The 27,919-nt window shown below is 49.4% G+C and overlaps 1 protein-coding gene across 1 annotated transcript in view; it reads right to left on the bottom strand.

The window, feature by feature from the left end:
* Positions 1-25,829, bottom strand: part of ACACB (acetyl-CoA carboxylase beta) — a 99,873-nt gene extending 74,044 nt beyond the window's left edge. Inside the window, exons 1-2 of the mRNA XM_069497550.1 lie at positions 25,528-25,829; positions 18,947-19,611 (exon numbers count right to left, since the gene is read on the bottom strand). Coding sequence (XP_069353651.1) covers positions 18,947-19,602 — 656 coding nt within the window. The 5' untranslated portion in view covers positions 19,603-19,611; positions 25,528-25,829. The remainder of the gene's footprint in view (positions 1-18,946; positions 19,612-25,527) is intronic.
* Positions 25,830-27,919: the final 2,090 nt, after the last annotated feature.

The following is a 27,919-nucleotide window of genomic DNA, read 5'->3' as shown; positions in this document are numbered from 1 at the left end:
TCTGGTCTGGCCCCCCACGCCAAGAGGCTTCCCTTTGCTGACATCCCTAGAATTCCCTTTACTGTTCCCTGGGGGTGGATCTCTGATTTGGGGGATTGGGTGTCTCCCTCTTTCTTGGTGGACTCCCTTGTTTTGCTGGGGCTTATCCTGCAGTGGATTTGTCCAGTTAACAAGATGGTATAATGGCAGAGCGCGTGACGATGACACCCTCCACCTGCCTGCCCTGGTCTTTGTATCACCATCACCCTGGAGATTCCCTCTGACTCTATGTCGTATCTCCTGTCTCCTGTGTGTTGCTCTTCCTCGGTTTACCCCCTGGTTTCAGCGGAAGACATCCTCAAGTAGCTTTCTAAGAAAGGGCATTCAGGGAGTATGTGCTTTGCAGCCCTGCATGTTCTGGAACTTTCTTCTGCCCTCACCTTCAACCCTAGCATTTGGCTCCAGAGGGAATTCTAGGAAGGAAAACCTTCAGGGTTTTGGAAGCCTCACACCATTGCACTGTAGCTTCCAAGGTTGCTAGAATGAGAGCAATTCTGACCCTTGACCCTTTGTAGGTGACCTGTTTTTTCATACCCAGAAGTTTACAGGATCTCCTCTGTGCCCCAGCACACAACAGTGTCCCGGTGAGGGCCCAGGTGTGTCTGTTTCCACCTGTGAGGCTGCACATCTCCCGGGCCCTCTAGATCTGGAAACTCAAGTCCTGGGGATTTGTCTTCAGACTTTCTTTCCCTCTTTATTCTTTCCAGAAGTCCCATTACCTGGATGTTGAAATTCCTACACTGGCCCACCAGTGTACGCATTTCTCCCCCTCCTCTTCTCTCTTTTTGTCTACTTTTCTCAGCCTTATCTTCTTTGGGCTTTTTGGAGTTTTTTTTTTTTTTTTTTTTTTGAGACAGAGTCTCACTCTGTTGCCCGGGCTAGAGTGAGTGCCATGGTGTCAGCCTAGCTCACAGCAACCTCAAACTCCTGGGCTCAAGCGATCCTCCTGCCTCAGCCTCCCGAGTAGCTGGGACTACAGGCATGCACCACCATGCCCGGCTAATTTTTTCTATATATTTTTAGTTGTCCAGATCATTTCTTTCTATTTTTAGTAGAGACGGGGTCTCACTCTTGCTCAGGCTGGCAGCCTTATCTTCTAACTGTTCGACTGGAGTTCTTCACTTTGGCTATCACATTTTTAATGTCCAAGGGCTTGTTTTTGGTTCTGCGAAGGTTCCCTCTTGGACAGCACCCTGTTCCTTTGTGTGCAACACCCTGCCCGACCTCAGGGAGGACATTAATGAGAGCATTTTTAAGTTCTCTTCTCCGGCACGATTCCCGTTTCCTCCAAGTTTCCTGCATGCGTTTGTTTGGGCCCTGTCTTCCACATTAGAAACTGCGCCCAGCTGTTGGGTGAGCCTTGGTTCTGCCCTCACAGCGGCGAGTGGGAACAGAAGCCCCGAGCGTGTGGCGGGGCTGGCTGACCCCAAGCTCAGTGTAGGGTGATCGAGGAGTCCCGTGTGCTGGGGATCCCCTGAGTCAGTATCTTTGGAGTCTTTCTCCCTGGCTGGCCAGATTCCCTGGGGAATGTCTTCTGGTCTCTGGCTGGACGACAAAAGCTAGTCAAGAGCCTGGGGGGACAGGGCAGTTCTAAGGATTCGGCACCTATACAGACCCTCACCCTCCTATGTGGGACACAGGCCCCATCCATTCAACTGTGTCCATCAATCCCCCATCCCAAGACCCTCTGCTTGTCCCTCTCCCGAGACGGAACTGCCTGACTTCTGCTGGGGTTGAAGCGGACAGCCCCGGGAGCAGAGGCAGGGATCTGGGAGTCTGTTACCCAATCCTTCTCATTTTGGTACCCCCTTCACCACTCCCTTCGCCCCCAGTTCCAGGGCACCCCATGTTGCCAGCCACTGTGCCTTTCGGGGGCTCTGTGGTGCACATGGTGGGGGGGGTGTCCCCAGCTGTCCTCACTGCTGCATTAGGACTCAGCCTTCTCAGTTCTGCTAAGCCAGTTACCACTCTCGTTCCTCTGCTTTCTGGCTTCCAAAATGTTGGTGCTAATCTCCCCTCCTGTTCTCCCAGCCTTGAAGGGTTTCTATCTCTTAAAACAAAAACAAAAACAAAAAAACAAGAAAATCTCTTTGCTGTAGTTTGGTAGGGTTTTGAAAGGACCTGAATCAAGTGTGCACGCTCAGCCTACTCTCTCAAGCCGGCAGTGAGGCAATGGGGTATGTGGGCTGGGAGCCGTCTACAGGGAATGAGGTAGAGGTTAACCACCCACAGGTGTGTCAAGTGACTGAGTCATCAGGCATCTTGGGAGGCCAGGGCCGAGGGGTTCAAGGGGCCAAAAAAGTCTGGTGAAGAATGGACCGATCCCACCACCGAACATCCCACCATCTATCGTCCAGGCAGGAAACAGCAAAGCCTGAGCAAATAGGCAGTCGGGAAAGAGGAGTTCCATTTTACAGATGGGCAAACTGAGGCCCAGTCCATCTTTCCGCCACACCAGACCTTTCCCTTTCATGGGATGGAGTAGAAATGGTAGGGGTGGAGGTTTTCTGCTTTACAAAGCCTCTGTGTCCAGTATGGTTCCCTGTGGGAAAAGCCTGCTACAAACCCGAAGCTTCCCCTGCCCCCCAGGGTGAGCCACCAAAGGCTCTGCCTGTCAGAGATGAAGAAACAGGCTTCGAAGCCTGGAGAACAAAAACAGATGAATGACAGAAACCATCATGTTCAAATGCCACCATCAACAGGATATGTCTTTTCAGTTACAACTTTTCTCCACTCAACTGAGCTTTAAGCATGGTGCCCGAATGAATGAATGAACTAACGAACAAGTGAACACATGATTGCTGGCACTTCAGATAGCCTTGCCGCCCCCCCTCAACTGCAAGCAGCCTTCCTTCTAACACCTTCCAGGACTGAACTGCTGAAATGAAACAGGTCTTCGAAAAGTGCTTTGGAAGGGTCAGGATCATCTTGCAAATATGAATAGTGCTTTTACCATAATTATGTTCCATCAACCAGCAAGCTCAGCTTGTTTTTTAAGAACTTCGTATCTTTACAAAAACAGGCAGATGCATCATTTGCAGACCCCTGGGGAAACAGACACTGTTAAAATGTTAACAGCGGTTATCAAAGGGTGGTTGAACCCAGGTGGTTTCTATTGTCTTCTCTTTGCCTGTGTTTTTAAAATTGTTGTCTGCCATATTATTTTCAATAGGAGAAAAGCTATTAATTTTGGAACAGGAACACGCAAAGACACGGCCATTCCAGTGTCCCGTGGGTAAGGCCCTCAGTTTCCCCATCTGTAAAATGGGGATAATAACACATACCTCGTTAAATAAGTCAATACGTGGAAATAAGGATGAAATAAGGTTATGAGGATTAAACAAGTCAACACACAGCAAGTAAAAGATGGCGTCTGGGGCACAGTAAACGCTATGGTCATTTCAATGCAGTGACGCCAAGAGGATCGGCGACTGCTAATCTCCTAACCTAACTGGCCCCTCGTCTGCACCCTGCTCCAGGAAGGCAAAGCCTGTCCCCTACTTGTCCACTGTCCCCATTCTGTCCGTGACCTTTTCTGACTGTCTGGCTTGATCCTTCAGCTTCAGAAAGTCTGAGACATCATCCCATTTCCATATGCACAAGCATTAAAACTCTCGCAAGCGGACCTAAAGCACAACAAAGAAAAACACCTTTCTCTGGCCTGGGATAAAACCACTGTGGCCACCGATTTGATTTCAAAACTGGTGACAGAGCTCGTCCATCACGTAGGCCACAAGCCCATCACCGCAAACTAGGCAAGCGAGCACACCATGCTGCCGGGGTGGCTCAGTTTCTGGCTCGGTCTGCAGGCTAGAGGTTATTTTCGTTCCCTTTAGACAGTGCTGCAGGCCAGCCACCGTTGGCTCTAGAGGACTGACCTTTAACCGCCTTTTGCTCCCGTTGGAGGAGGATCATGCTAAATGCTGTACCTTTGCCCAAGGCTAATCCCTGTTCTTACATAGCAGGGCAGGTGCAGAGGCTGAAATGTTCCCCGGTGACTTTGGAAATGGTTTCAGGTGCAATCAACAACAGAGGTGTCAGCCAAACAGCAAACACAGTCAGCTGCCTGGGCACAGGACCAGGCCGGACCGTGCTGAGAACGCAGGAAATAACCATTCTCCGTTGCCCACTGTGGACTGGGCACAGGGACTTCTCACGCATCCCCCACTGCCCTTTGCAGGGGGAGGCTGTCATCTCTTGCTCGTGATGAGGAAACCGAGGTTCAGAGAGGCCCACTTACCACAAGTCACACAGCTGATAAGCGGTAAAGCTGGGTTTCTAAAGTAAGAGGCAATATATATAATGCTGAGTTTTCAAATGGGGGCAGTTTCACTCCCCAGGGGACATATGGCAGACATTTTTAGTTGTCACAACGTGTGGGGTGGGGCTACTGGCATCTAGTGGGTAGACACCAGAGATGCCACTCAACGTCCTACAGTGCACAGCACAGAGCCCCACACTAAGAATCGGACATAGGGCTGCAGTTGAGAAATCTGATAGACTGAAACCATCATCCCAGCCTTCGAATCCAGAATCTACCACTTAGGGCCTGTACAATCCTGGGAAAGTTACTTCAATACTCTGTGCCCCTCTGTCCCCTCATAGGATGGAAATAATAGTAGCCGCCTGGGCCTGGCCTGCAGTGCATAGCTTGCAACACTTTAGGGGCTACGCCTCGCTGCAGGGGAACTATTGCTGGAGCCCACAGGCGAGGGCCCTGGCCTTAACCAGCCCTTACATCTCTTCCCCTCTCTTTCCTTCTGAAACCAGGGATGCTGAGAGCTGGTTTTGAGCCATGCAACGCTGTAGTTACTATTAGCACCAGGCAAGAAAGCAAGAAAGGACATCGTGTAGCCCAGTAAAGGCTGGTAACTTAGGACTTATCTTGCAAACAACACAAAACTAGACTCCAAGATAAATGGGCTCTTGGGAATTTTTCAGGCCACCCACCCGCCTCAATACCTCCTGGGATGACCCTTTGGCTAGGCCAGGGGTGGCCCATGGGCCAAACCCAGCCTGCCATCTGTGTTTATACCTCCACAAGCTAAGCATGGTTTAAACATGTTTTAAATGAAAAAAAAAATCAGAAGAATTCTGTTCTGTGTCACATGAAAATGCTATGAAATTCAGATTTCACTGTGCATAAATAATGTTTGACCAGAACACAGCCAGGCCCGTTCAATTACATATTAATATCTATGGTTGCTGGTGCAGGAAACAGAGGAGATGAGTAGTTAAAACAGAGACCATATGGCCGCAACGCCAAAAAATACTCTCTGGCCCTTTACAACAACACTTTGCTCACCCTGAGCTAAGGCAGGGAGTTTCAACCCTGTCTCAAAGAGCTTTAAAAGAATCTGATGTTCAGGGCCCCATCCTGGACTAATTAATCGGCATCTACATTTTGCAAACCGTCCCCTGCGACCAGGAAATTCTAACGTGCGACTAAGAGCAGGAACCACCAATAGATGTACAACCAACATGTCAACGCAACCAACATTTCTGAGCAGAATTCCCAGGGCAGTGGAGTCCCTCATGATGGCAGATTGCGGACCTCACTAAAGACCCGATGGTGGCCGGGCACAGTGGTTCACGCCTACAGTGCCAACACACTGGGAAGCAGAGGCAGGAAGATCGCTTGAGGCCAGCAGTTTGAGGTTCCAGTGAGCTATGATCACACCACTGTCCTCTAGCCTAGGCGACTGAGCGAGACCTTGTCTCTAAACCAAAAGCCCAGATTCTTCTGCCAACCATCCCCAAATGCATTTCAACCCTTTCTTCTCCACTCTGATCCACATTAATTTCTCCATTCGCTGAACTTTGACCCCATGCGCAAGCCAAGGAAAACTGGTCATCCTTTGAGACTTCACCTACATATGAGTTCTGGCTCCGTAGATGGTTCAGGCCTTCAGGACAGGATCCTAAATGCCTCTTGACTCTGGAAGGCTCTTTTGCAACCGAACTCTGGCTTCACTGTTATCAGCTAGTGCAAATGTGTCTGCCAAGCTGGGCAGCGCTCAAGATCTCCCGGGTACAGTTGCAATAACCCTAGAAAGCCCTACGAGGATTAGCCCCCTTGACAGATGAAGAAACTGAGGTTCCAAGGCTTCATGCCACTTGCTCAAGGGCACACAGCTCAGTGGCAGAGTTGGGCTGTCTGACTCCATCTTTTCAGCAACTCTAAGCTAAGAGAATAATATAGTCACCCAATAAAATTTACCCACATTGTTATAAATAGGGGAACTCCATGTCCTGGACTCGCTGGGACAATTCAGAATTCTTGCGAGTTTATTTATTTTTTTTTGGATTACAGTGGTTTGTGATATGCATTTACGTTGGGCTTAAAGTGTACAGTTAAATGTTGCCAGGCACAGTGTAGTCGCAGCTACTGGGGAGGCTGAGGCAGGAGGATCGCTTGAGCCCAGGAGTTTGAGGCTGCAGTGAGCTATGTTCGTTCCTGTGAATAGCCACTGCACTCCAGCAGCCTGGGCAACAGAGAGATAAACATTAAAAAAAAAAAAAAAAAGATTGATATGTTAATCTTTTTGTGTAAAATAGCTTAACAGATCCAAAAAACATATATACTTTGTAGACATGGCCTGATTTGTGTACACTACGACTTGAGTGTTTATGCCAGAAGAGTTAGATCAGGGTCCCAAATGTGTCAGCAATGTGACCTCTGTGCTCCACCTGTATACACCAGAAAGACTGTGACCCAAAGCCTGGTCCTCTGTCCCTCTCTGGGCCCTTTGCTCAGACACAGCCATGGGCATGTCACAGAGGATGCCCTTAAAGACGCTGTTAGTCTGCTCAGCAGAAGCAGCAAAGATCTGGAAGGCCGGCCTCCCTCCTGGCCGGCTGCCTGCAGGGCTGGGCCACATCTCTGGCCTTCTCCGAACCTCCCATTGTGGAGCTAAACAACCTCTGAGGCCCTTCCGGCTCCAAGAGCCCTCGCTTCCCTGGCCTGCCCATGAGTCACAGGAACTAGTTATGCAGCCCTGTCCTTTAGTCTTCTGACTCGTCCGTCATTAGCAGGGGCCTCTTATTTTTGAAGGAGTCTACTCAAGCAGGCTGTGCTCCCCAAGCAGTAGAACCTGGCTGCCTACACAGTGGGCCCTTTGGACGACCGCCTGGGTTCGAACCCCATTCTGCCCTCACCGGTGCTGAAGGCCTCAGTCTCCTCGTCTGTAAAATGGGGATGACAGCTTCCACTTAGCGCCCCCTGGTGGTGCTGCAAAGTCGGCATGAGGTTGCATCTACAAAGCACTCGGCCTGGCAGACGGAAAGCAGCCCATGAATGGGAGCAGCTATTGCCGCTGCACTCATCGGCCTTGAATTGGAATTACTGAGAAGACAACCAGCTTCTCTGCTGGATCGGGAATTCCTGGAGGGCAGAGGGCACGTTTCCCAAACACTTTTGTGTTCCTCCCTGCTCCCAGATGTAAGCCTTATTCATGGGAAGTGTGCAAAGAAGGTTTATGGACCAGATAAACACATCCTAAGTAAATAAAAGATGGAGGCAGAGATTCAGCTACAGGAGTATTCCTCATCGTGCTGTTTACAGCAGCAAAAAAGGAGAACCAGCCTGAATATCCACTACTTATAGAGGATTTCTTACACGTTTTTAAGGTGCACCCATTTAAAGGAAAGCTACAGACCCACTAAAAAGCAAGTCATATAGAACAGTGTTGGCAAACATTTTCTGCCAAGAGCCAGACAGTAAATAGTTTAGGTTTTACAGCCAGTCTCCGTCCCACTGCCCACCTCTGCCAGTGAAGCACACAAACAGCGACAGACTAAAAATAAACCAATGACCGCGGCTGCATCCCAATAAAACTTTATTTGTGGATGCTAAAATTTGAATTTCATGTAATTTTCACATGTCACAATGTAGTATTCCTCTTTGGATTTTTTTCCACCCTGTAAACATACAGAAACAATCTTTGCTCTCAGGCCATACAAAAACAGGAAGCGGGTCATAGTTTACTGAGCCCCATGGTAGAAGAATACTTAATGTTGAGAGAAAAAGCGAGTTACAATACGACATGTTCTGCGTGACTCAAGTCTACAAACCGTATCTGCACGGAGAAAAAGGTTGTGAGGATATACAACTACTGTTACCAAAGATCACATGGGATACGATTATGGGTGATTTTTGTTCCTCCTTTTTGCTTAACAACACTTCTGAATTTTCAACAACAGACATAGCATCGCTTCGGTAATTTTTTAAAAGTGCAATAAAATGAAAAAAAAGAAAAGAAACAAAATCAAGTAGGCGGAGCAAAGAAGCACTCTGGCACAAAGATGTCTACACTAATCTGCTCAGAAAATGACCCTAACTACGATGCCTGCTCAAGTTCACGTTGACTGGCTCCAGCCGTCAGCTTCAGAAAGACCTGTCTCCCATAACCTTCACCTTGCCCGAGGCTAAGGAGAAGGAAGAGGGGGAAGCGGTGGCCCCCGCCAAAGGCTCAATCTTGAGGCACCTGTGTGCTCCGGGGAGCCCTTCTCCAAGCACCGTCACTGCCAAATCCAGCCTCCTCTTCTCCCGCCAAGGCCAGCTAGTGTTTTCAAGGCGGGCTCCATCTCCCCAGCGGCCAAAGTTAAGCCTGCATTGCTTTGGGTGGGGGTGGGGAAAGGGGGGATGCTAAGAGGACGCACAGCTTGACCTCTGGGTGGGAGAGAGAGGACTCCCTAAGTTGGTAAAAGATAACGGTCATTAAAACTGTAAGCTTACTTACTTTACGTTGTGATCAGAGAAACAGACCTTGCACTTGGCAGGACTCATGTTGACCGCCCCGCCGGCCGACCCCACCTGGTTCCTGCAGGGGTGCAGAGCGCGCACCCCGTAATTCCCTGAAACACACCCGGGGCCCCGGGGCCCAGCAGGGCAGCCAGGTCGCGACAGGGAGGCGGAGGAGCTGTCCCGGGGCGCCTTGGGCGGGGTTCTGCAGCCGCCGGCGGGCGTCCAACTTCGCGCTGCGCTTGCTCCATCCCGAAGTGCGCCCCGCACGCAAGGGTCTGTGCAGACGCGCCCGCCCAGGCCCCGCCCAGGCCCCGCCCCCGGGACTCCGCCTCCCGGAGGCCCCGCCCCCGGGACTCCGCCTCCCGGAGGCCCCGCCCCCGGAGCGGCCACTCGCAGACCGCAGCTGACCTTGGTTGGGCACCTGATGTTAAAAATCTCGGCTTCCCAGTCCCACGGGCAGGTTTGCTCTACGCCGCCCAGGTGAGCTTCCAGCACGCACTTGGCGCCACCTGGGCCCCCGGCTCCTGCTGTGATCCTGAATAAACTGCTAAGACTCACGTTCACTGGGTGCGCCTTCGTGCATTTGTCCCGCTGAATCCGCACAGAGATCTTACTGTTTTTGTCCCCGTCATACAGAGGAGGAAACGGTGGCCCAGAGACGCATGTTACCCTAAAGGGCCAGAGCCGGCGACTTGAACCCAGACAAAATGATTCCAGTTAGAATGAATGGATGCTTCTTCAAGTAGTCGTATAATAGATGCGAAAGATCCAAAACACTGCCTAGAAAATACTGCAATAATAATAAATGTAACTATGTTCATAGCAAACAAGCAAAAAATAATGTAAATGTTGGCAAGTCACTTCCCTTCAAAAGGCACAGCAGGGAAACACCTCTAGGGGGCGCCAACGACTCGGCTACGGTGTGACCGGTGCGGCCTCCACCGACAACAGCTGTTTAACCAACCCCGCCTGAGGGTGCGCTCAGCTGTGCTCTAAATATACAGTAAATAACATTTTCAACAACAGGTTAAAAAAAAAAAGTGAACAAAATTCTCAGTTCATAGTTTCTAGTAAGTTCTTCACGGCCTTGTCTTCGCCTCCTCCAAAAAAGAAACCCACGTTAGGCTGATTTTTTAAAGTTTCAAACCCAAATCAGAAAGTATTCATCCTCCGAAGGACCCAAATTTAAATGTAACCACCTCAAATTAGGGAAAGCAATGAAAAGCAGAAAAGGAAGATATTGCAAAACGCTCCTTCCCTACCCTAAGTCAGTTAGGATCGTGCAAAAGAGAACTGCTCGCTGGCGTCCTTGCACATTGCTCTAGATTTTTATTCTCTGTTGCAAAAAAACCCACACTCCTCGAACACAGTGTGGATATTTTAACTTCTCAGCTAACGCAGCCTGCGAGACAGCCTAACACACCACGCTTCCCCCCCACACCCCACTCCCCACCCCGGGTCTCAAGAAAGGGATGTCACTTTGATGCGCTGGCTCTGTGTTCCATCAGAGTGATAGTAACTTGGATTTTTCTTTGCATTATTAGGGAATAGAAGATGGGAAGTAAATAACAGACACACCTATGCACAACGGCACCTTTATACAAACACCAACAGTTGTGCTTTTTGATGAAATAGTTTAAAGGTGGCTTTAGTTGTCATCTCATGCTTTAAGCACTTCCTCTCAGACTTATCAGAGGCTAAATTTAACTTGCTGGTACCGCAGAAGGCAAAAAACCCAGGCCAATGGCAATATGCGCACTAAATCAATTGGAAAACGAGAATGCAGGTGGAAAGACTCTGCAGTGAGTGGCCTTGGACTTGTCCTTACCCTCCAGCATGACCTTGGGCAAATCCCTTCTCTCCGCTACATCTATGAAATCATCCACATCTACTTGCCTTTATCAAAAGCATAGCCAAATAAAATAATCCCTTTCAATATAGGATGGGGGAAATATTACATGAAGGATAGAGCAGAAGTGAATGATTTTTCTAAAAGAGTAAATGACGCTGAGGGAGGAGGTGGAAGTATGAGCGGTTAGTTACTCTGTACCCTGTATTCATTTAATAGTCACACCTCCCCAAAAGCTTCCATATCCATTCCACAGACAGAACAACTCAAAGACAGGGATCGTGTTTCTCCCAAGCTCCCAGAAAACATTTTTAGGAGCTAAAGAGATTTGGAAATGGGGTTTCTGCCAGCCCCGTCCCAAATCAGTACATGAATAAGCAAATTAAAACATTATAGAAAGATCCTTGGCATTCCATTCTGGGACACATAAAAATATTTATAGAGAATTTAAAGTTTCCTGACCTGCTCAGTGTGAAGAGCCCAGGGGAGGGGGTGTGGATGGGGAGAAGGAACAGAGAGAGGCTGGGAGACTGCCCTGTGAGCCCACCCAGGATGCTGTCTGGGGGGGGGGGGGGAACACCACGTCCCTGAAGTCAGTTTGCTTTCCTGCTGTTTCTTCTCCTGCCTTCACCTGCAGGGCCCCTCCCCCACACCCAGACTGCACAGAGCCTCATTTGTCTTTCCAGGACTGGAGGCCTCTGTTGCTAAACCTCTCTTACCGCAAGGATCCCAACATGAGCAGTGGCAGGGAGGAAGGATCTGGCACCTGTGTGCTGCCTTGGACTTTATCCTTTTATCGGGGACACTTCACCTGCCTTTTCTTTTCTTTTCTTTTTTTTTTTTTTTTGAGACAGCATCTCACTCTGTTGCCCGGACTCCTGGGCTCAAGGGATCCTCCTGCCTCAGCCTCCCAAGTAGCTGGGACTACAGGCATGTGCCACCATGCCCGGCTAGTTTTTTCTATGTATATTTTTAGCTGTCCATATAATTTCTTTCTATTTTTAGTAGAGACGGGGTCTCACTCTTGCTCAGGCTGGTCTTGAACTCCTGAGCTCAAACGATCCGCCCGCCTCGGCCTCCCAGAGTGCTAGGATTACAGGCGTGAGCCACCCGCCCGGCCCACCTGCCTTTTCAATCCTCTTCCTCCGCCGTGCACAGAGGTTGCTACACTTTCAAAGTGTAAGCCTGGCAAGGGCTTGGGAATGGCCATGGCCACAGGCAGGCACTTGGGAAGAAGCCCACTTCATGGATGGCAACTGAACCCCCTCTGGGCTGTCCTCTCCTGGCACCTGCTGGCACTCGATCTCAACAACGTTCCAAGGTAGGCACCCGTGTCATCAGAGAGACAGAGATTCAGAGATTCAGAGATCTGCAGAGATTCAGCAGAGCAGAAATTGTAGCTCAGAGAGATAACGAGACAGGTCTGAACCCAGACCTGACTGCAGGTCCCGGGCTCTTACTATGACACTTAAAGCTAGTGGCAACGATTGTACTCTGGGTACTGCTTTAAGTGTTGTGCTCAGAGTAACTCAATTAAAACTCAAAGTTTTAACTGGCAACTCAAAGTAAGCCGGATCCCAGCCCAATGAGGGAGGTAACACGGTGACCTCATGTCAGAGGACACTGAGGTGCAGGAAGTCACCCAGCTTGGCCCCAGGTCCCATGACAGCTAAGTGGAGGAGTCGGCACGCCAGTCTCCAGGCTTTCTCTACAAATGATGGGAAATGCTGGGGCCTCCCCGAGGGCAGAGGCTGGGGCCCCCCGTCTGTGCACCCACAGAGCCAACTGCGGTGCCCGGCACCCAGCAAGGCTGCAGAAAGTGCTCCTGAGCCAACGAACGGACGGGCCGAACCTTACATTCTCTACTTGACCATTCCATCCCTTAAGGTGTCCTCGGTCTTGCCTAGACCCCAGACAACCTGCGGTGATTTGCCAGGGAGAAAAAGGTTCTATATTAACAAACCTTCCCCCCATTTTCCAGCTACTCGCTTCCTCTATCTCCTAGCCCCCTCCCCGCTGCCCACCCTCCCATCCACAAAGGAACAAAGCCACAGACTATTAGAGCCATGAAGGACCTCTGAGCATTCAGTCCAGTCCCCAAGAGGGCAGGTGATGTCCCCAAGCTCACACAGCTTATTGGTTGCCCGATAAATTGCCCCTGTACCCTGATCCTTCCTGCTCATGGAAAGGACATACTAGGAGGATGGAGGTCCCCGTCCTGGAGCCCCAGCCTCTCAACCCCCTGGGGGAGGGTCAGGCAGCAACGCCAACGCTGGCAGTTGGAACAGCGATTTCTGATCCATGTCTGCTGAGCGTTTGGGTTTGACTAGTGCTCTGGACCTAGGGTTATCTTGCTGGGAGACCTTGAACCTCTTATCTAGGAAGTGATATGATTGGTTCACTCTTTCCCCTAATATCTGTTATACTGTTTTGTGATTAGACAGTGTTCAAATGTGTTATAAAAATGATCATTAGAGCAGAAAGTTAGAAAATGCCTAAGAAAATTTAAAGCACTCATAATTGTACTGCATAAAAACAATCGGTCACTATTTGGAGACACTCCTTACAGTGTCTCTAGACACAAACACACACTCACACACATATTCATTAACCGCATTTATTAATCAGACACATTTTTTTTTTGTGCTTACTACGTGCCAGGGACTACTCTAAGTGCATTCCACACACTCTATGATCCCCACCATCCCTAATCTGAAATTCCCAGGACGTGATGTGCAACCGAACTTGGGAATTTATTTTTCAGGAAGGTAAAAACTTTATGTTCCACATTATCCCATTAATAATTCAGCAGCCAAGGCATGAATATTCATACAAAATGGGAGAAATAGTGACTAGAAGTCACTTTGCATCAGTTCAGGACAGGTTTTGCTGCTAAATGAGGTCACCACCCATTTAAGAACTTCGGTGTCCTAACTTTAAGTCTCAGGACTGCAGCTGAAACCTGAGTGATCCTGGACCTGTCCCATCCCGTTCAATCCACACGTGCACCCCCAGGATGGTACCGTTAGGGAGCAAGCTAGGAGGACGGTGGCTTTGAACCTGAGTATCAGACCCCAGGCCCACTGTATGCTACTAACCAGGCAGCACAAAGTCATCGGACCTAGATTCTTAGCCAGCCCTTGTCAAGTGGAAAAAGGAGAGAAAGGGTGAGTTTGCATAACCGTATTAAAGACACAAGAAAAATTTAAAATTGGAGTTTAACCCTACAACTAGCTTACAACGTTACAAGATACATGCAAAAAGAATTCTATGCAAACAAAAATTAACTGCTGACCAAGAGCAACCGCTAGAAATGCCCATTCATTAGTTCATTCAGTCATTCACCCATTCATTCATTCATCCGTCCACTCCCACACTCCCATTCATCGAATGCTGTGCACGCCCCCAAAATGCAGAATTCTGTCTTTGCAGGCTTGCGTTGCTCATTTCATTCATGCATTTGGCACACCTTCAATCAAAGTCGACCGTGAACCAGCACTAGGCTAGGCGGTGTGGACAAGCAGAGAGCACTGTCCATACGGCCCTGCCTCGCGGAGCTTGCCATTCAGGGCAGGGGACAGCTATCAGCCCAGTAGGGAAGTAAGGAAATAAAAGACATGATCTCAAGGAGTGATTCCATGTTGTGAAGGCAATAAATCAGCGTGATTGCTAAAGACACTGGAGGTGGGAGGGGAATGGGGAAGGCCCTTGGGGGAAGTGACTTTGAGAGGCAAAGAGCTAGGAGTGGAGGCAGGACCAGCTACGGAATTTGCAGGGCCCGGTGCAAAATGCAGATACGGAGCTTCTTGCTGAAAAATTGTTAAGGATTTCAACCCTCCAAGAGCAGAGCATCAAACCATGCGCGAGGTCCCCTCTCAGCACAAGGCATGCCTGTGAAGCCGGCCCCAGTGGGAGGGCTGGGTGGAGGGTAGAGAGAAAGAGAACATTCCAGTTCACGGGGAGCAGTAAGTGCAAAGGTCCAGAATGGGGACACAGTTGTGAAAGTCCTGGGATAGGGAGGACACTGCAGGCAGGAGAAGGCCCCTTTGAAGCCGGCTTCAAAAAGAGCTTCCTCCGGAACCACAGCCTTAAGCACGAGCATTTTCCATCCACGCCTCCCCGCATTTCCAGTGAGCGGGCTGGCAGGAAGAGGCCGGTGTGGGAGGTGGCCTTCCAGGGCAGAGAAGGGACTGGGGGGCTCCCTGGGGGAACCGCAGAGGGCAGGGCAGAGCCACAAACATGAGTCACTGCTATGCTGTGGTTTCCACGCGAGAGCAGAGCTCTGGAATAAAGACCCTAGGCTGCTTCCCCGCCGGGCCTCAGTTTTCCATCTTGGAAATGGAGAAGGGATTGGGTCAGGTCTGGAAGGGCCAGCCCAAACCCTTAGTCCCTGCTTCTGTTTTGCAGAAACTGGGCCTCAGTAAGTTAGGAGATTTGCCTGAGAGCACAAGGGTACAAACCATTTAGCAGCTTATCAGAAAAAATGGTAACGATTTAAGAAGGGAGCTTCCTGGATTCAACTAATCGGAAGTCTTTTTTTTTTTTTGAAACAGTGTCTCACTCTGTTGCCCAGGCTGGAGAACAGTGGCATTATCATAGCTCACTGCAACATCCCACTCCTGGGCTCTGGGGATCTTCCTGCCTCAGCCTCTCAAGTAGCTGGGACTACAGGCATGCACCACCACACCTGGCTAATTATTTATAAAAAATTCTTTTAGAGATGGGGTCTTGCTATGTTGCCCAGGCTGGTCTCAAAGTCCTGGCCTCAAGCGATCCTCCTGCCTCAGCCTCCCAAAGTGCTGGGATTACAGCAAGAGCCGCCACTCCTGGCCTTGTTCCCCATATCTGCCTTCTTGAGTCTGGCTTCATTTCCTCAACCCTCCAGCCAGCTGTAGGTCCTCACTGGCCAGCCTGCCCACACCACTGTTAAATAAAATGCACGGGAGGTTGTGGTTTTGGACTGAGCTCCTCTACAAGGCCCCAATAGACCAAACCAAAATGGATCATTCGGGTCAAGTGCCACGTAATCAAATTGAACTTTGAAATGGGCCAGTTTTCCAAAAGAACAGGAGATTGACAGCGACCAATCAGAAGGGGGCCAGTTTACCCGAGCTGGCATGATAAGGAAGTCCCTTCCGTTTTAACCATATAAGGAAAGTCACTCTGAAACGATGAATCTGCTCTCTGTCCCTTGTTCCCTGTTTCTTCAGCCCTCTTCTGTCCCTAAAGCCAAGCTCCTCTGCTCAACTCCTCGGACCAGCCAGGCTGTTTTATAGAACGAGGCGTTGCCTGATTCTAGAATCACTCATAAAAACCAATTAGACCTTTCAACTAAATTTGTTGTGATTTTTGTCTTCTGACAGCACCCTTTATGGCCCACACCCCAAAATCTGCTTGAGTGTTGACCTGCGGACCCCCGGGAAGAGGCATTACTACCCTGTGCTAGAAAAGGCCCAGCAGGTGCTCTCCACGTTCTACAGATGAGGAACTGGAGGCTCAGAGGGGAGAAGGGACCGACCCCAGGTCACACAGGACACCAGTCCTCCCTGTGACAACCCCACAGTGTCCGTTCATCTCTACATTTTGTACCTCTTGTGTATAAAAACCAGGATCCCTCTGTCCTTCCTGCCAGTCCTTTTCCGGGACAAGACGAGGATAAAAAAGATTTACTATAATGCTAGGTTTTAGTGCAATGGAGATACAAGGGCAGGAAATTCACTCAATATTTTGGATTTATTTCCTCTATGAAAGATAGGTAAGTATCTTTTGCCTTTATAAATGCACCAGCTCATAAAAGCTGTAGTTCAAGCACAAACCAACAAAGACCCCTCAAAAATGGTAGGGGAAGATGGTGGGTGGAAAGTTAGGAGACTTCCCCCTCTTCCAGCATAACCTACCATTTAGGGATGCTTTTATTCTTTTGCCAAGTACCTTAGAAATATTCGTTCATTTAATCTTTACAACTTTGTGGGAATCTAAGACTCGGGGAAGAAGAAGAAGAATGATGATGCTATTGTTTTGTCAGGTCTGTTGGCTTGATAAGTTCTTAGCACCAGGGGAAGTAAGTCAGACAGTTGGTTCCTTCTTAGCCATTAGGTTTGGATCTGCACTGTTCCATACAATAACTGCCAGTGATATGAGGCTATTTAAGCTTTAAATTAATTAAAATTAAAATTTAAAACTCAGTTCTGGGCCGTTCGCAGTGGCTCACACCTATAATCCTAGCACTTTGGGAGGCTGAGGTGGGAGGATCACTTGAGGCCAGGAGACCAGGGAAACATATCGAGACCACATCTCTACATTTTTTTTTTTTTTTTAAATTACATGGCGGCATGTGCCTGTAGTCCCAGCCACTTGGGAGGCTGAGGTGGGAGGATCCTTTGAGCTCAGGAGTTCGAGGCTGCAGTGAGCTATGATCATGCCACTGCACTCCAGCCTGGGAGACAGAACAAGAACCTATCTCTTAAAACAAAACAAAACAAAGCTCAGTTCCACAGCTCAACTGTCACATGTGACTAATGGCTGCCATATTAGGCAATGCAGTTCTAGAACATTCCATTCTAGACATTCCATCATGGCACAGCGTTCTGTTAGACCCCACTGGTCTAGCTTGAAAGTTGCCTCTTCCAAGAGCTCCTCCCTGACTGGACCACATCTTTCTAAAATAGATCCACCCTCGGGTATTCCCTCTTTACCCTGTTTCCTTCCTGGCATTGGACACACTCGGAAACTGTCTTAATTTGTTTCCCTGTTTATTTGTACATTTCTCATTGCCCTGCTAGGAGGTAGGCTCCCTGAGAACGCAACCACACCCATCTTGTTTCCTGCGGGCGCTGTCGCGATAAATGTATCTCCCCATCCCTCCCACTTATGCAGGTGCCTGCGTCGCTGTCACCCATCGCAGACGCAGGCAGACAGACCCGGCCTTGGAACTTGGCACCACCGCTTCCTAGCTGGGAATCTTGGGAAAGAAACGGCACCTATCTGAGCCTCAGTTTTCTCATCTATAAAATGGGTATCTACCACCAGGGATAGATGGATAATTTATACAAACTGTAGGTAGAAAGAGGGCAGAGCAGCTCGCGCGTTGGGGGACAGGGGTGTGGGTGGGCAAAGGAGAGGCCCAGGAAAGGAACTGGGAGGAATCCACTGCTTATGAAGCACCTATTGTATACTGAACTCTACATACTTCACAAACATGAGCCCATCTAATCCCTTCCGTATTTCACAGAGGAGGGATTGAGGCTGGGAGAGGAGAAGGGCCATGTCCAAGGTCACACAGCAGGTGGTGTTGAACCCAACTCCTCCTGACTCCAAAGGCTGTCCTCTTTGTACCAGACTCTGAAACTTTCTCTTCCTTTATCCTTTCTGGAAACTCAACATAGTCTTCCCCTGAAGACTGTTAGTATAGGGAATACTTCCCTTTTCCTTTTTCTCTGTCTTCTAGCAACCAGGGTTAAAATGAAGCTCACTGCTAATGCAAGAATCCATCCAGATTTTTCTCATTGTATTAGAGCACAAGAGATGCTTAGAAGAATAGCCAATAAAAGTCCAGCCCCACGGGAGAAGAACAGACTGGAAGGAAGGTACGTGAGAGCAGAGGTTCCCTCTGGCTGGTGAAGTGACAGCTGGTGGCCTTTGTCTTCTCTCTGCTCCCCTGTGTTTCTCAAGTTTTCTACCTGGAACTGCTATTTTCCATTTGTCATTTGGGGGCGGGGGATGAGAAAGTGGATAACAAGAATGATTTAAAAAAACCAAAGCCACCAGCTGCACCCCCTGGGATGGTCCCACCGAACGGAACTGACAGGTATTCGTTTCCAACACCCAAACTGATGGAGACGACTAGAATATCTGAGTCTCTGCTTTTTAGACATCACCGGGGGAGGCTTGTTTTTCAGTCCTTAGTTACCTGCTGAATGAATGAATGAATGAGCATCTCTTTGGGAGGCAGGGAGGACTGTCCCTCCCTCAGGCTCCCAGCGTCATTTGTGGCCCTCGCCAGCCTGGGCTCATCTGGCTTACACTGTGACTAGTGACACACAAGGTCAGCCTTCCCAGGTAGGCTGAGATCTCCCAGAAGGCCAGTTTCCTCGCACGGGGCCCTGTGTGTGCCATAGATGGTCAGCAACTGATTTTGAAAGGAGGGAAGGGAGGAAGGAAAGAGGAAAGGCTCGTGTCTTCTGCTTTTCCGCATAGTCACCCTCGAAGCGTTGGGGACAGCAGGTGGCTCCATGGAGAGGGGAAGGGGCTGGGAAGGAGCAGACCCCACCCTAACTCTGCTCCCCCCGTTACCAGGAGGAAGGGCACGTTACCTCATTGTGGAGACGCGGGTCTCCGGTTCACCTGTGGTCAGAAGCCCCTCCAGGGTCAGGGTCCCCAGGCTGGCCCGGCTGCCCTTCCGGGAAGACTCACGAAACGAGCCGGCGCCAGGGTCCTCGTCCGAGGAGTATTCGTCAAAGGAGCCCAGGATGAAGTTGGTCATCAGCTGTTTCTTGATGTTTGCCTGCTTCTTGTCCTCCTTGGAGGGGGACCTAGCTCGCTGGCCCTGGGGCTGGGCCGGGGAGGACAGGCCGTTGGTATCCGGGGCCTCCGGGTCGTCACTCCCTGTCTCATTGGCTTGGAGTTCTGGGGAGGGCGACGCATCGTTGGAAGAAAGGGGGTCTCTTGGGGGCTTCTGGCGTGAGCGTGGCAGGGAGACCCTCCGCTGAGCGGAGTCTTTGGGACACGTCGGGGAGGCCGGTTCTGCCTGCTGGGGAGTCCTTGGCGGAGAGATGTCGTCGCCGCCGTTCTCCTGCGGTGGCTTCCCCGCGTCGTCCCAGTCAGCAAAGGGCTCCTGGCCCGGGATGGAACTCGCTTCTGATTCACTCATAGTGACTGGCTCCGAGTCCGTCATTTTCCGCCAGATTTTTAACCAGGAAAAGGTCAGGCAGGAGAAAACCAGACAAGACAGAAAAAGAAGCAAGACCATTCAGAAAATCTGGAAGGAGAAAGAGAGAGACATATTTAGGGTCGATATAATCCAGCTATTTCTCTCCCAGAGGAGCTAGTGGGGTGAGAGGCAGTTGGGGTTCCGTGGTTTTGAGAAGCACAGGAAGAATGGAGATGGGGCTCTGCTCCCAGGAGGAGAGAGAATATGGCTTTGGCCTTGGCCTTGGCCTTGGCCTTGTTGCTTCACCCCCCCCCCCCCGGGGTCTCGGTGTCCTGCCTCGAACTTAGGTGTCCCGGCCCATGTTCAACATAAATCACAAACTCGAGCGCGAGAGAACCAAATGAGATGATGCATGTGGGAGGACTTTTTCTAGCCGCATTAACTCATAATGTCACCACATGGAGACCACCCAAGTGCCCATGAACTGATGAATGCACAGAGTGGGGTCTGTCCGCACACGGAGCATTGCCATAAAGAGGACCAAAGCACCAGTACATGCGACAGTGTGGATGGACCTTAAAAACTCGCTAAGTTAAAGCAGCCGCTCACGACACATCACATATTATGTGATTGTACGTAGGTGAAATGTCCAGAGTAGGCAAATCCCAAGGGACAGAAAACAGATCAGTGGTTGCCAGGAGCTAGTGGAGCAGAGGTGGGTGGCTCAGGGGTGCAGGGTTTCTGTTTGGGGTGATGAAAATGTTCTAAAACCGATCGAGGCAATGGTTGCGCAACTCCGTGGACGTCCTGAAAACCACTGCCCTGAACTTGACCTGAGTGGATCGCACGGCGTGTGAATTACGTCTCAACAGAGCTGTTAGTTTTAAAAAGGACTCTTAACTACGTTGCACTTTATAAATATAAGGGGGCTGGATGCGGTGGCTCACGCCTGTAATCCTAGCACTCTGGGAGGCTGAGGTGGGAGGATCGCTCGAGGTCAGGAGTTCGAAACCAGCCTGAGCAAGAGCAAGACCCCCATCTATTCTAAAAATAGAAAGAAATTAGCTGGACAACTAAAAATATAGAGAAAAAATTAGCCAGGCATGGTGGCACATGCCTGTGGTCCCAGCTACTCGGGAGGCTGAGGCAGGAGGATGGCTTGAGCCCAGGAGTATGAGGTTGCTGTGAGCGAGGCTGATGCCATGGCACTCTAGCCGGGGCAACAGAGCGAGACTCTGTCTCAAAAAAATAAAAAACAAAAAATAAATAAATAAAAAATGGGGCCTGAAGATGTTGAAATTTCTGAACCAATTTTGCCACAGTTATATGGTAGAAGCATTACAAAAAAAGGGCCACAAAGTTCAAGCAGATCCATTTGGTGTCTAAAAGGCTTTTTCTTTTTAAATTTCAACACAGTGCTCTTAAAGGAAGTGGGAAAGTTCTCAAGATTTCCCAGAACTACATGATCCAAGAACTTCTTGCACTTTTGGCAACGGAATTTGCAGATATGTTGGCGAGGGTATTTTCTAGGTAATACATAGGGTCAGAAAGTTGTTTTTTTTTTTTTAAGATCATCAAGTTTTTTTTTACAGAAAAGTCAGTCAAAGGTGGTTCAACTCAGTGTAACACACTACATTAATAGAACAAGGAAAAAAAATCACATGATTATCTCAAGAAATGCAGAAAAAGCATTTGACAAAATCCAACACCCTTCGTGATAACAACATTCAGAAAATGAGGAATAAAAAGGGAACTTCAATATCCTAAAGTGCATTTATGGAAAACTCACAGCTAACATCAGACTCCTTTAAGATCAGGAACAAGATAAGGATGCTTTCACCAATGAATGCTATTCAACATTGTACTAGAAGCTCCAGCCGGAGGCACTAGACAATAAAAAGAAAGAAATGGCATCCAAATTGGAAAGGAAAAAGTAAAGCCATCTCTATTCACAGATGGTGTGATCCTATATATAGAACATTCCAAACAAACCACACACACACAGAAAAAACCTACTAACTGTAGACATAATAAACAAATTAAGCAAAGTTGCAGGATACGAGATCAACATGAAAAAATCAGTGGTGTTTCTACATACCAGTAATAAACAATCTGAAAAGGAAATTAAGAAAATAATTCTGTTTATAATAGTATCCAAAGAATAAAATGCTCAGGAATAAATTTAACCAAGGAGGTGAAAGACCTGTACATTGAAACATTCTGGAAACAAATGAATGACTTAAATAAATGGAAAAACATGGCATGCTCGTGGATTGGAAGACTTATTGTTAAGATGGCCATAAATACTCAGAGAGATAAACAAATTCATATGGAATTGTAAGGGGCCCCAACTAGCCAAAACAATCTTTAAAAAGAACAAAGTTGGAAGACTCACATTTCCCAATTTCAAAACTAACTACAAAGCTATAGCAAACAAAACTGTGGTACTTAAAAATAAAACCCATTCTCCTCTATGGACAATTTATTTTTGACAAGGGTATCAAAAACATTCAATGGTGAAGGAATCATCTCTTCAACACATGGTGCTGGTTCAACTGGATTTCTACATGCAAAAGAATGAAGGGAACCCATACTTCAGACCACATATAATAATTAACTCAAAATGGATCAGAGACCTAAATATAAGAGCAAAAATCTTACAACTCTTAGAAGAAAACATGGGGGTAAATCTTCTTGACCTTGGATTTGGTGATGAGTCTTAGATATGACACCCAAAGCATGAGAAACATAAAAAAAAAAAAAATAGGTGCATTTGACTTCATCAAAATTAAAAACTTCTGTGAATCATATGATGTTATCAAGAAAGTGAAAAGGCAACCTACAGAATGGGAGAACTATGTGCAATCCATACATCCGATAAGGGTCTAGTGTCCAGAATATATAAAGAACACCCACTACTCAACAACAAAAAGACAAACAACCCAATTAAAAAAACGGGCAAAGGACTTGAATAGACATCTCTCCAGAGAAGATTAATAAATGGTCAGTAAGCACATGAAAAGACATTCAACATCCTTAGCCATTAGGAAAATGTAAATCATAACCACAATGAGATACCACTTCACAGCCACTAGGATGGCTGTAATCCAAATGAGAGAGAGAGAAAGAGAGAATCATAAGTGTTGGTGAGGAGGTACAGAAATTGGAATTCTTGACCATCGCTGGTGGAATTTAAAATGGTGTGGTTGCTATGGAAAACACTTTGGTGGTACCCTAAAAAATTTCAACATGGAATTACTAAAAGATCCAGCAATCTCACTCCAAGGTACCTCCCAAAAGAATAGAAAAAGAGACTCAAACAAATACATAACAGCACTATGGGTGCCTTTCTGACGCCCAGGGCTTGTTCTTACCCCAGGACTTCCCAAGCATGGCACTGTGGACATTTGGGGCTAGAGAATTCTTTGTGGTGGGGGCTGTCCTGTGTTTTATAGGATGCTGAGCAGCAACCCCAGCCTCTACTCATCTGATGCCAGTAGCATCTCCTCCCTCAGTTGCCGCAACCAAAACTGTCTCCAGACATTGACAAATGTCCCACCGTGGGGGCAAGACTGGCCCCGGTTGAGAACCACTGGTCTCAACGCCTGTGCCTACTCCCTGCCTTCCTCTTGCTTCTGAATGGGGAGCTGGGAGCTTCTGGGGGCAGAGTCTATTTCTTCTTGTGACGGTTTCTCTTGCACATAGTAAATCCTCAATAAAAGTTTTTTAAAGTGTCAGCAAGAAAGGTCAGAGTCCTGAAGCAGCTGGCTCACACCTGCCCACAGAAAAAATTTCAACATGCGTGACCGGCAGATGGCATCCCCAAAAATGTTGAAAAGCTCTCCTGGCTTCCCCAGAGGACCAAGAGGTTAAAGTCTTAGAGTCCTACCCCAGGCAGGAGGGTGTGACAGGGTGTATGGGCCTTTCTAGACCTGGCTGATCCCTGCCGAGTGGCCACTGTCCCTCTCATGCCTTCTGCTGGCCACATTGTCCTTTCAAAATTCCGGAGTCCGCTCCCTTGGGGCTCTCTGCTCAGCCCACTCTGGCCAGCCGAGTCAGCCAGCGGGTATAGACCTCCATCACGGTGACACGGACAACACGGTGTGGAAATGGGCTGTTCATCTGCCTGTCTTCCCTGACTGCTTATGTCGTCCCTGGGGACATCGACTAAGTGCCATTCATTTATGGAGCTTTCTGCCCAGCTTGGTGCTTGGCACACAGCAGGTCCTCAAAAACCATGTGCTGCATAAACGAATAAATCCATGAGCACATATTGAGCACCCACCGATGGTTTGAACCGAGCTGGAATTTTGACTTTTAGGGTCTCATTTCTGAAACTGCATTCAGGAACCTCAGGGGAACGAGCCGGGTGTCTCCATGGCAGCTCCGAAGGAGAGCACCTTATAGGAATGTGGCCGATTTTAGGCAAATTTTAAATGTGCACATTTGCAACTGTGAGATATGAGAAATAGCAAGCGCACGTTACCTCTATCCCAATTGAAAAATACTTGAGTTCTTGCTGAAAAAAATGCAACATCAAAACAAAAATGTGCTACAACGGCTTGGCATTTAGGAGCCCTGAGAACACATTCCTTACATTGATTCCCATTGGAAAGCCAATCAAATTATGCAAGTTTTGCATTTTGTAAGCTCTCTGGGAACTTGCTCAGGCAATCCTGGCTGACTGGGACTACGAATAAAAGGTTGGGTAGGTGGTGCCTGCAGAGGAGGCAGGTGGATGGACAGATAGGCAAGGGAGTCAGACAGGCATGGCGGGTGATAGAGGGAGGGCAGCTCACGCTGCCAAGCTATACATCGGAGGTTCTAATGAAAGGAGTGCCCAGCCCTTTCCCCAGTTTGGCCCTCTCTTGTTCTGCAAATCTTTAAGATCGGCTATTACTCCAGTCAATCTAATTCCCCAAACCCTCCTTGCCAGGGTTACCTTCATCTGCATAAAAACCCTCGGGGTCTTCTCTCTTTCTTTGCAGAGTAGTGACTGGGACCCAAAGGTCACTATAGGAGAACTTCTCCCAAGAGAAACAAATGGGGGAGTAGTTTGAGAAAGTTACCGAAGAAACTCTCGGGGCCTCAGTTTGCTCGTCTGTAAAATGGGGATACTAATTCTTGTCCCATTGACTGGCCTCGCCATGGCTCTCTGGATAACCTCTGTCCAGATGCAGCATCTACACACACCTGAGCCGTCAGGTTTTTTGTGTGCCTGCAAGCTTCCAAGACGCCTCACCTTCACCCTGGCTCCAAGCCTCGGAACGACTCAGTGGGTGTTGTTATTGTCATTATTTTACTTCTATTTTACAGTTCGGTAAACGGTGGCTCAGAGATAGCAGCTCAGTAACTTGCTCAAATCGGGACCCGACACCCATACCTTTCCCACGGCCCACCACCGCCGTGGATTTAAATACACTCCAGAAGGAGCGCGTGCTACAAGGAGCATAGAGATACAGTCCTAGAAGCAGACAGACACCTGGCTGTGTACCTTTAAAGCTGGAGCCGCAGATAAGATCTGTTAGCTAACAATGCTGAACGTGGGCGGTGGTCTAGAATGAGCACTGATCATGCGGCTCGATTCCACACGCAGGAAAGGCCAGAGGGTTCCTTCCAAGGAAACTCTGTAGGACCGTATCGCCGCAAGCTGTTGCCCTTCGCTGAAATATCCCAGCTGACTTGAAAACTGGACACCAGCCAAAGCTAATTTTAATTTCTTGCAAACTGAACCCAAACAACAGCTGCTCGGTGCCGGAGCAATCACGGTCCCTCCCTCGCCACACACACACAATGCATGCAGGAAACCGCTTGGTCCCCACAAGTGCTGTCCGGTGGCCGGTCCAGGGCAGGGGTGAGGGTGGGAGCTTGTCTTCCAGCTCCCAACCACCGCAGACATATCCCTGTACCTAGCGAGGGCCTCGAAGGACAAAGGGGACAGAATGACAGCACCCAGCAAACCCCTGCCCCGCTTGGATTTTTCCTCCCAGCAAGAGTAACTCCTGAGCACCTGCTGACACTCACCGTCACCGGGGACGCGGCCACCAGCTCCATTCTGGTGCGAGTCCGACAGGCGCCCACAGGGTGACTAAGAGAACCTGGCCCGTGGGGGTGTCACCTTTCAGCAGGAGGCTGGTGGCATGCATCAGGCCACAGGGGAGGGGCTTGGACCAGCCAGTGCTGTGACACGGGTGCGTGTCTCCCCAAGCTGGGCGTAGAGCACGCCTTTATCTGCACCGGCAAATTTAAGCCATCTATGAAGGTCCTCGCTCAGCTCGCGTGGCCCCAAGCTTAGGTGCTTAAGAGGCCGTCTATGTACCCTCTCAGGGGCCTGCTGTCCCCCAGGGCCACCTCCCCCTGACTTGCCACATGCCTGTACTTAGCCCTACTTCACTGCTCACGCAATAGCCCCCTTGCCCAACTCTGCATCCCTGGAGAGGGTTTTAAACGCTCCTATAACACAACAAGCAGACAAGTAGACGGGAAAACAGGACGGAGGCAGCTCCCGGCCCTGTGTGTCCATCTGTCAAGTGGCCAGGGACCCGCCCACCAGCAGGCAGGTGGTTGCAACGTCCTTTTGCACATTCTGAGATGATTAAACTGATGGGGCCAAGCGTGGCTGGCAAGGCGTGAGAAGCTGACCAGTGACAGCCTTGACCTGCACGTGGCCTGCAGGGCCGGGGGTGTCACCGCTGAGGGTGTTGGCAGCTACCTGCGCCAACCTACAGCCTAATGTGGGGGAACGCAGGGGCCACCCACCAAGTCCTGTGTCCTTGTTTTACAGATGAGCAAACAGTGGCGCAGAAGTCACACGGAAATTAGCAACATCCCAGGGCTGGGGCCGAGGTCCCCAGCTCTAGGCCCGTGCTCTTTCTCTACCGAGGCACGACTGGCAGCAAAAGTTGACTGTCATCGGGCACCTTGCTCGGTCCGCTCGAAAAATGACCTGGGTTCACACCTCGGTTCTGCCACCCACAAGCTGGGTGAGTCTCGGACAAGTTAAATGCCGTCTCTGATCCTCATCTGCACAATGGGGCTAAGGACAGTATCTGCAAGAGTTTAATCACAGTGCCTGGTGCAGCTGGGCTCTACATGTCACCATCTACACTACGAGGGCCTCGGGCAGGGCCACAGCTCTGGGGTGCTCTGCCACCGACAAATCTCAGACAAACCCCGTCCCCTTCTAGAAAAGGAGGGAGAATTCCCAGCCTCACCCACCTCAGCATTACTGCGAGCATCAACCAAGATCCGTTATCCACTCGGCACCAAATACAACCTTCCCTTCTTGGAGCGCCACATGGAAAGAACGAGGCAGGTGGCCGGGAGTGTGTAGTCAGCGCGGCTTCCGCTGTGAGCGTCTTCCTCCGCCAGTGGACACACGGGCACCCGTCTCTCTGTCCCGGTCAGGTGTCAGGGCCACTCCCTTAGCATCAGCCCAGACGGGACAAGCAGACCCCCTATCAGGGACAGTTCCCTGGGCTTCCAGCCGTGGGCAGGGCGGGGGTACACTGAAGGGGCGAGCGTTTCTCCAGAGAGAAGTCTCTGGGTCCCCCGCAGCGTGGCCCAGGCTGCACGAACATCTCATCTGTTCCCTGATCCAATGGGGACGCTCTCAAGGACTTTGTGTGTGTCTGGGGAGCTGGGGTGGGGGGGTGTGGGGGGACCATTTTTACGTTATTCCAGGAGAGGAATTTTTTTAAAATGCCAACACAGGGGTTGAAGAGGGGAAGAAAAGAAATGTTAGGGAGCACTGCAGGAAAAGGAAGGGATTCCTAGTAAGCCAGGTGGTTTTCTGTGTCATCAGCACTTGCTGAGCACGCAGTGCATGGCGGCCACTGTGCTAAGCGTTTCACGTGCAGGCTCTCCTCGACTTCCCCCCACACCTGTACGGCAGGTACCACTTCCTGCCCCCTATACAGGTGAAGGCACTGAGGCTCCGTCACTCCCTAAGTTCGCACTTTAAGGACCCAGGGGACCTCACTTTGGAGCCCGAGCTCGTCATCCTCACGCTCTCTTGTGCCGCGTGCAGGACTTCCCCCTGCAGCCTAGGAAAAGCCCTAAGTCGGGAAACATAAGAAGTGACTGTCGGGGGTCACTGCCTGGTTTCTTAGACTCGTGGGCTTGTTTTTCAATCTCTCTGTGTCCATTCTTAAGGAACTTAAAATGCAACAGAGAAATAAGCAACATTTATTTGTCAATGAAAACGTACATTCATTAAAATAGAAAAAAATCAACGGTTGTCACATATTATTGCTTAAGAACAAAAAGAAAGAAGTGGCAAAACTACTTCTCTAGACTTTGGGTTCTTCTCCTGGGAAAAGTTTTGAGGGAAACAGAAGTGTTCTGTCCAAATAAAGAAAAAGCCTTTTAAATCAAGATCTAGCTGCTAGAATTTCAGAATCGGGAAAAGCTGCAC

The sequence above is a fragment of the Eulemur rufifrons genome, chromosome 21 (genome assembly GCF_041146395.1).
Source record: "Eulemur rufifrons isolate Redbay chromosome 21, OSU_ERuf_1, whole genome shotgun sequence".
NCBI lineage: Eukaryota > Metazoa > Chordata > Mammalia > Primates > Lemuridae > Eulemur > Eulemur rufifrons.
The sequence above is the reverse complement of the archived record's forward strand: the minus strand, read 5'-3'. Positions and strand labels throughout refer to the sequence as shown.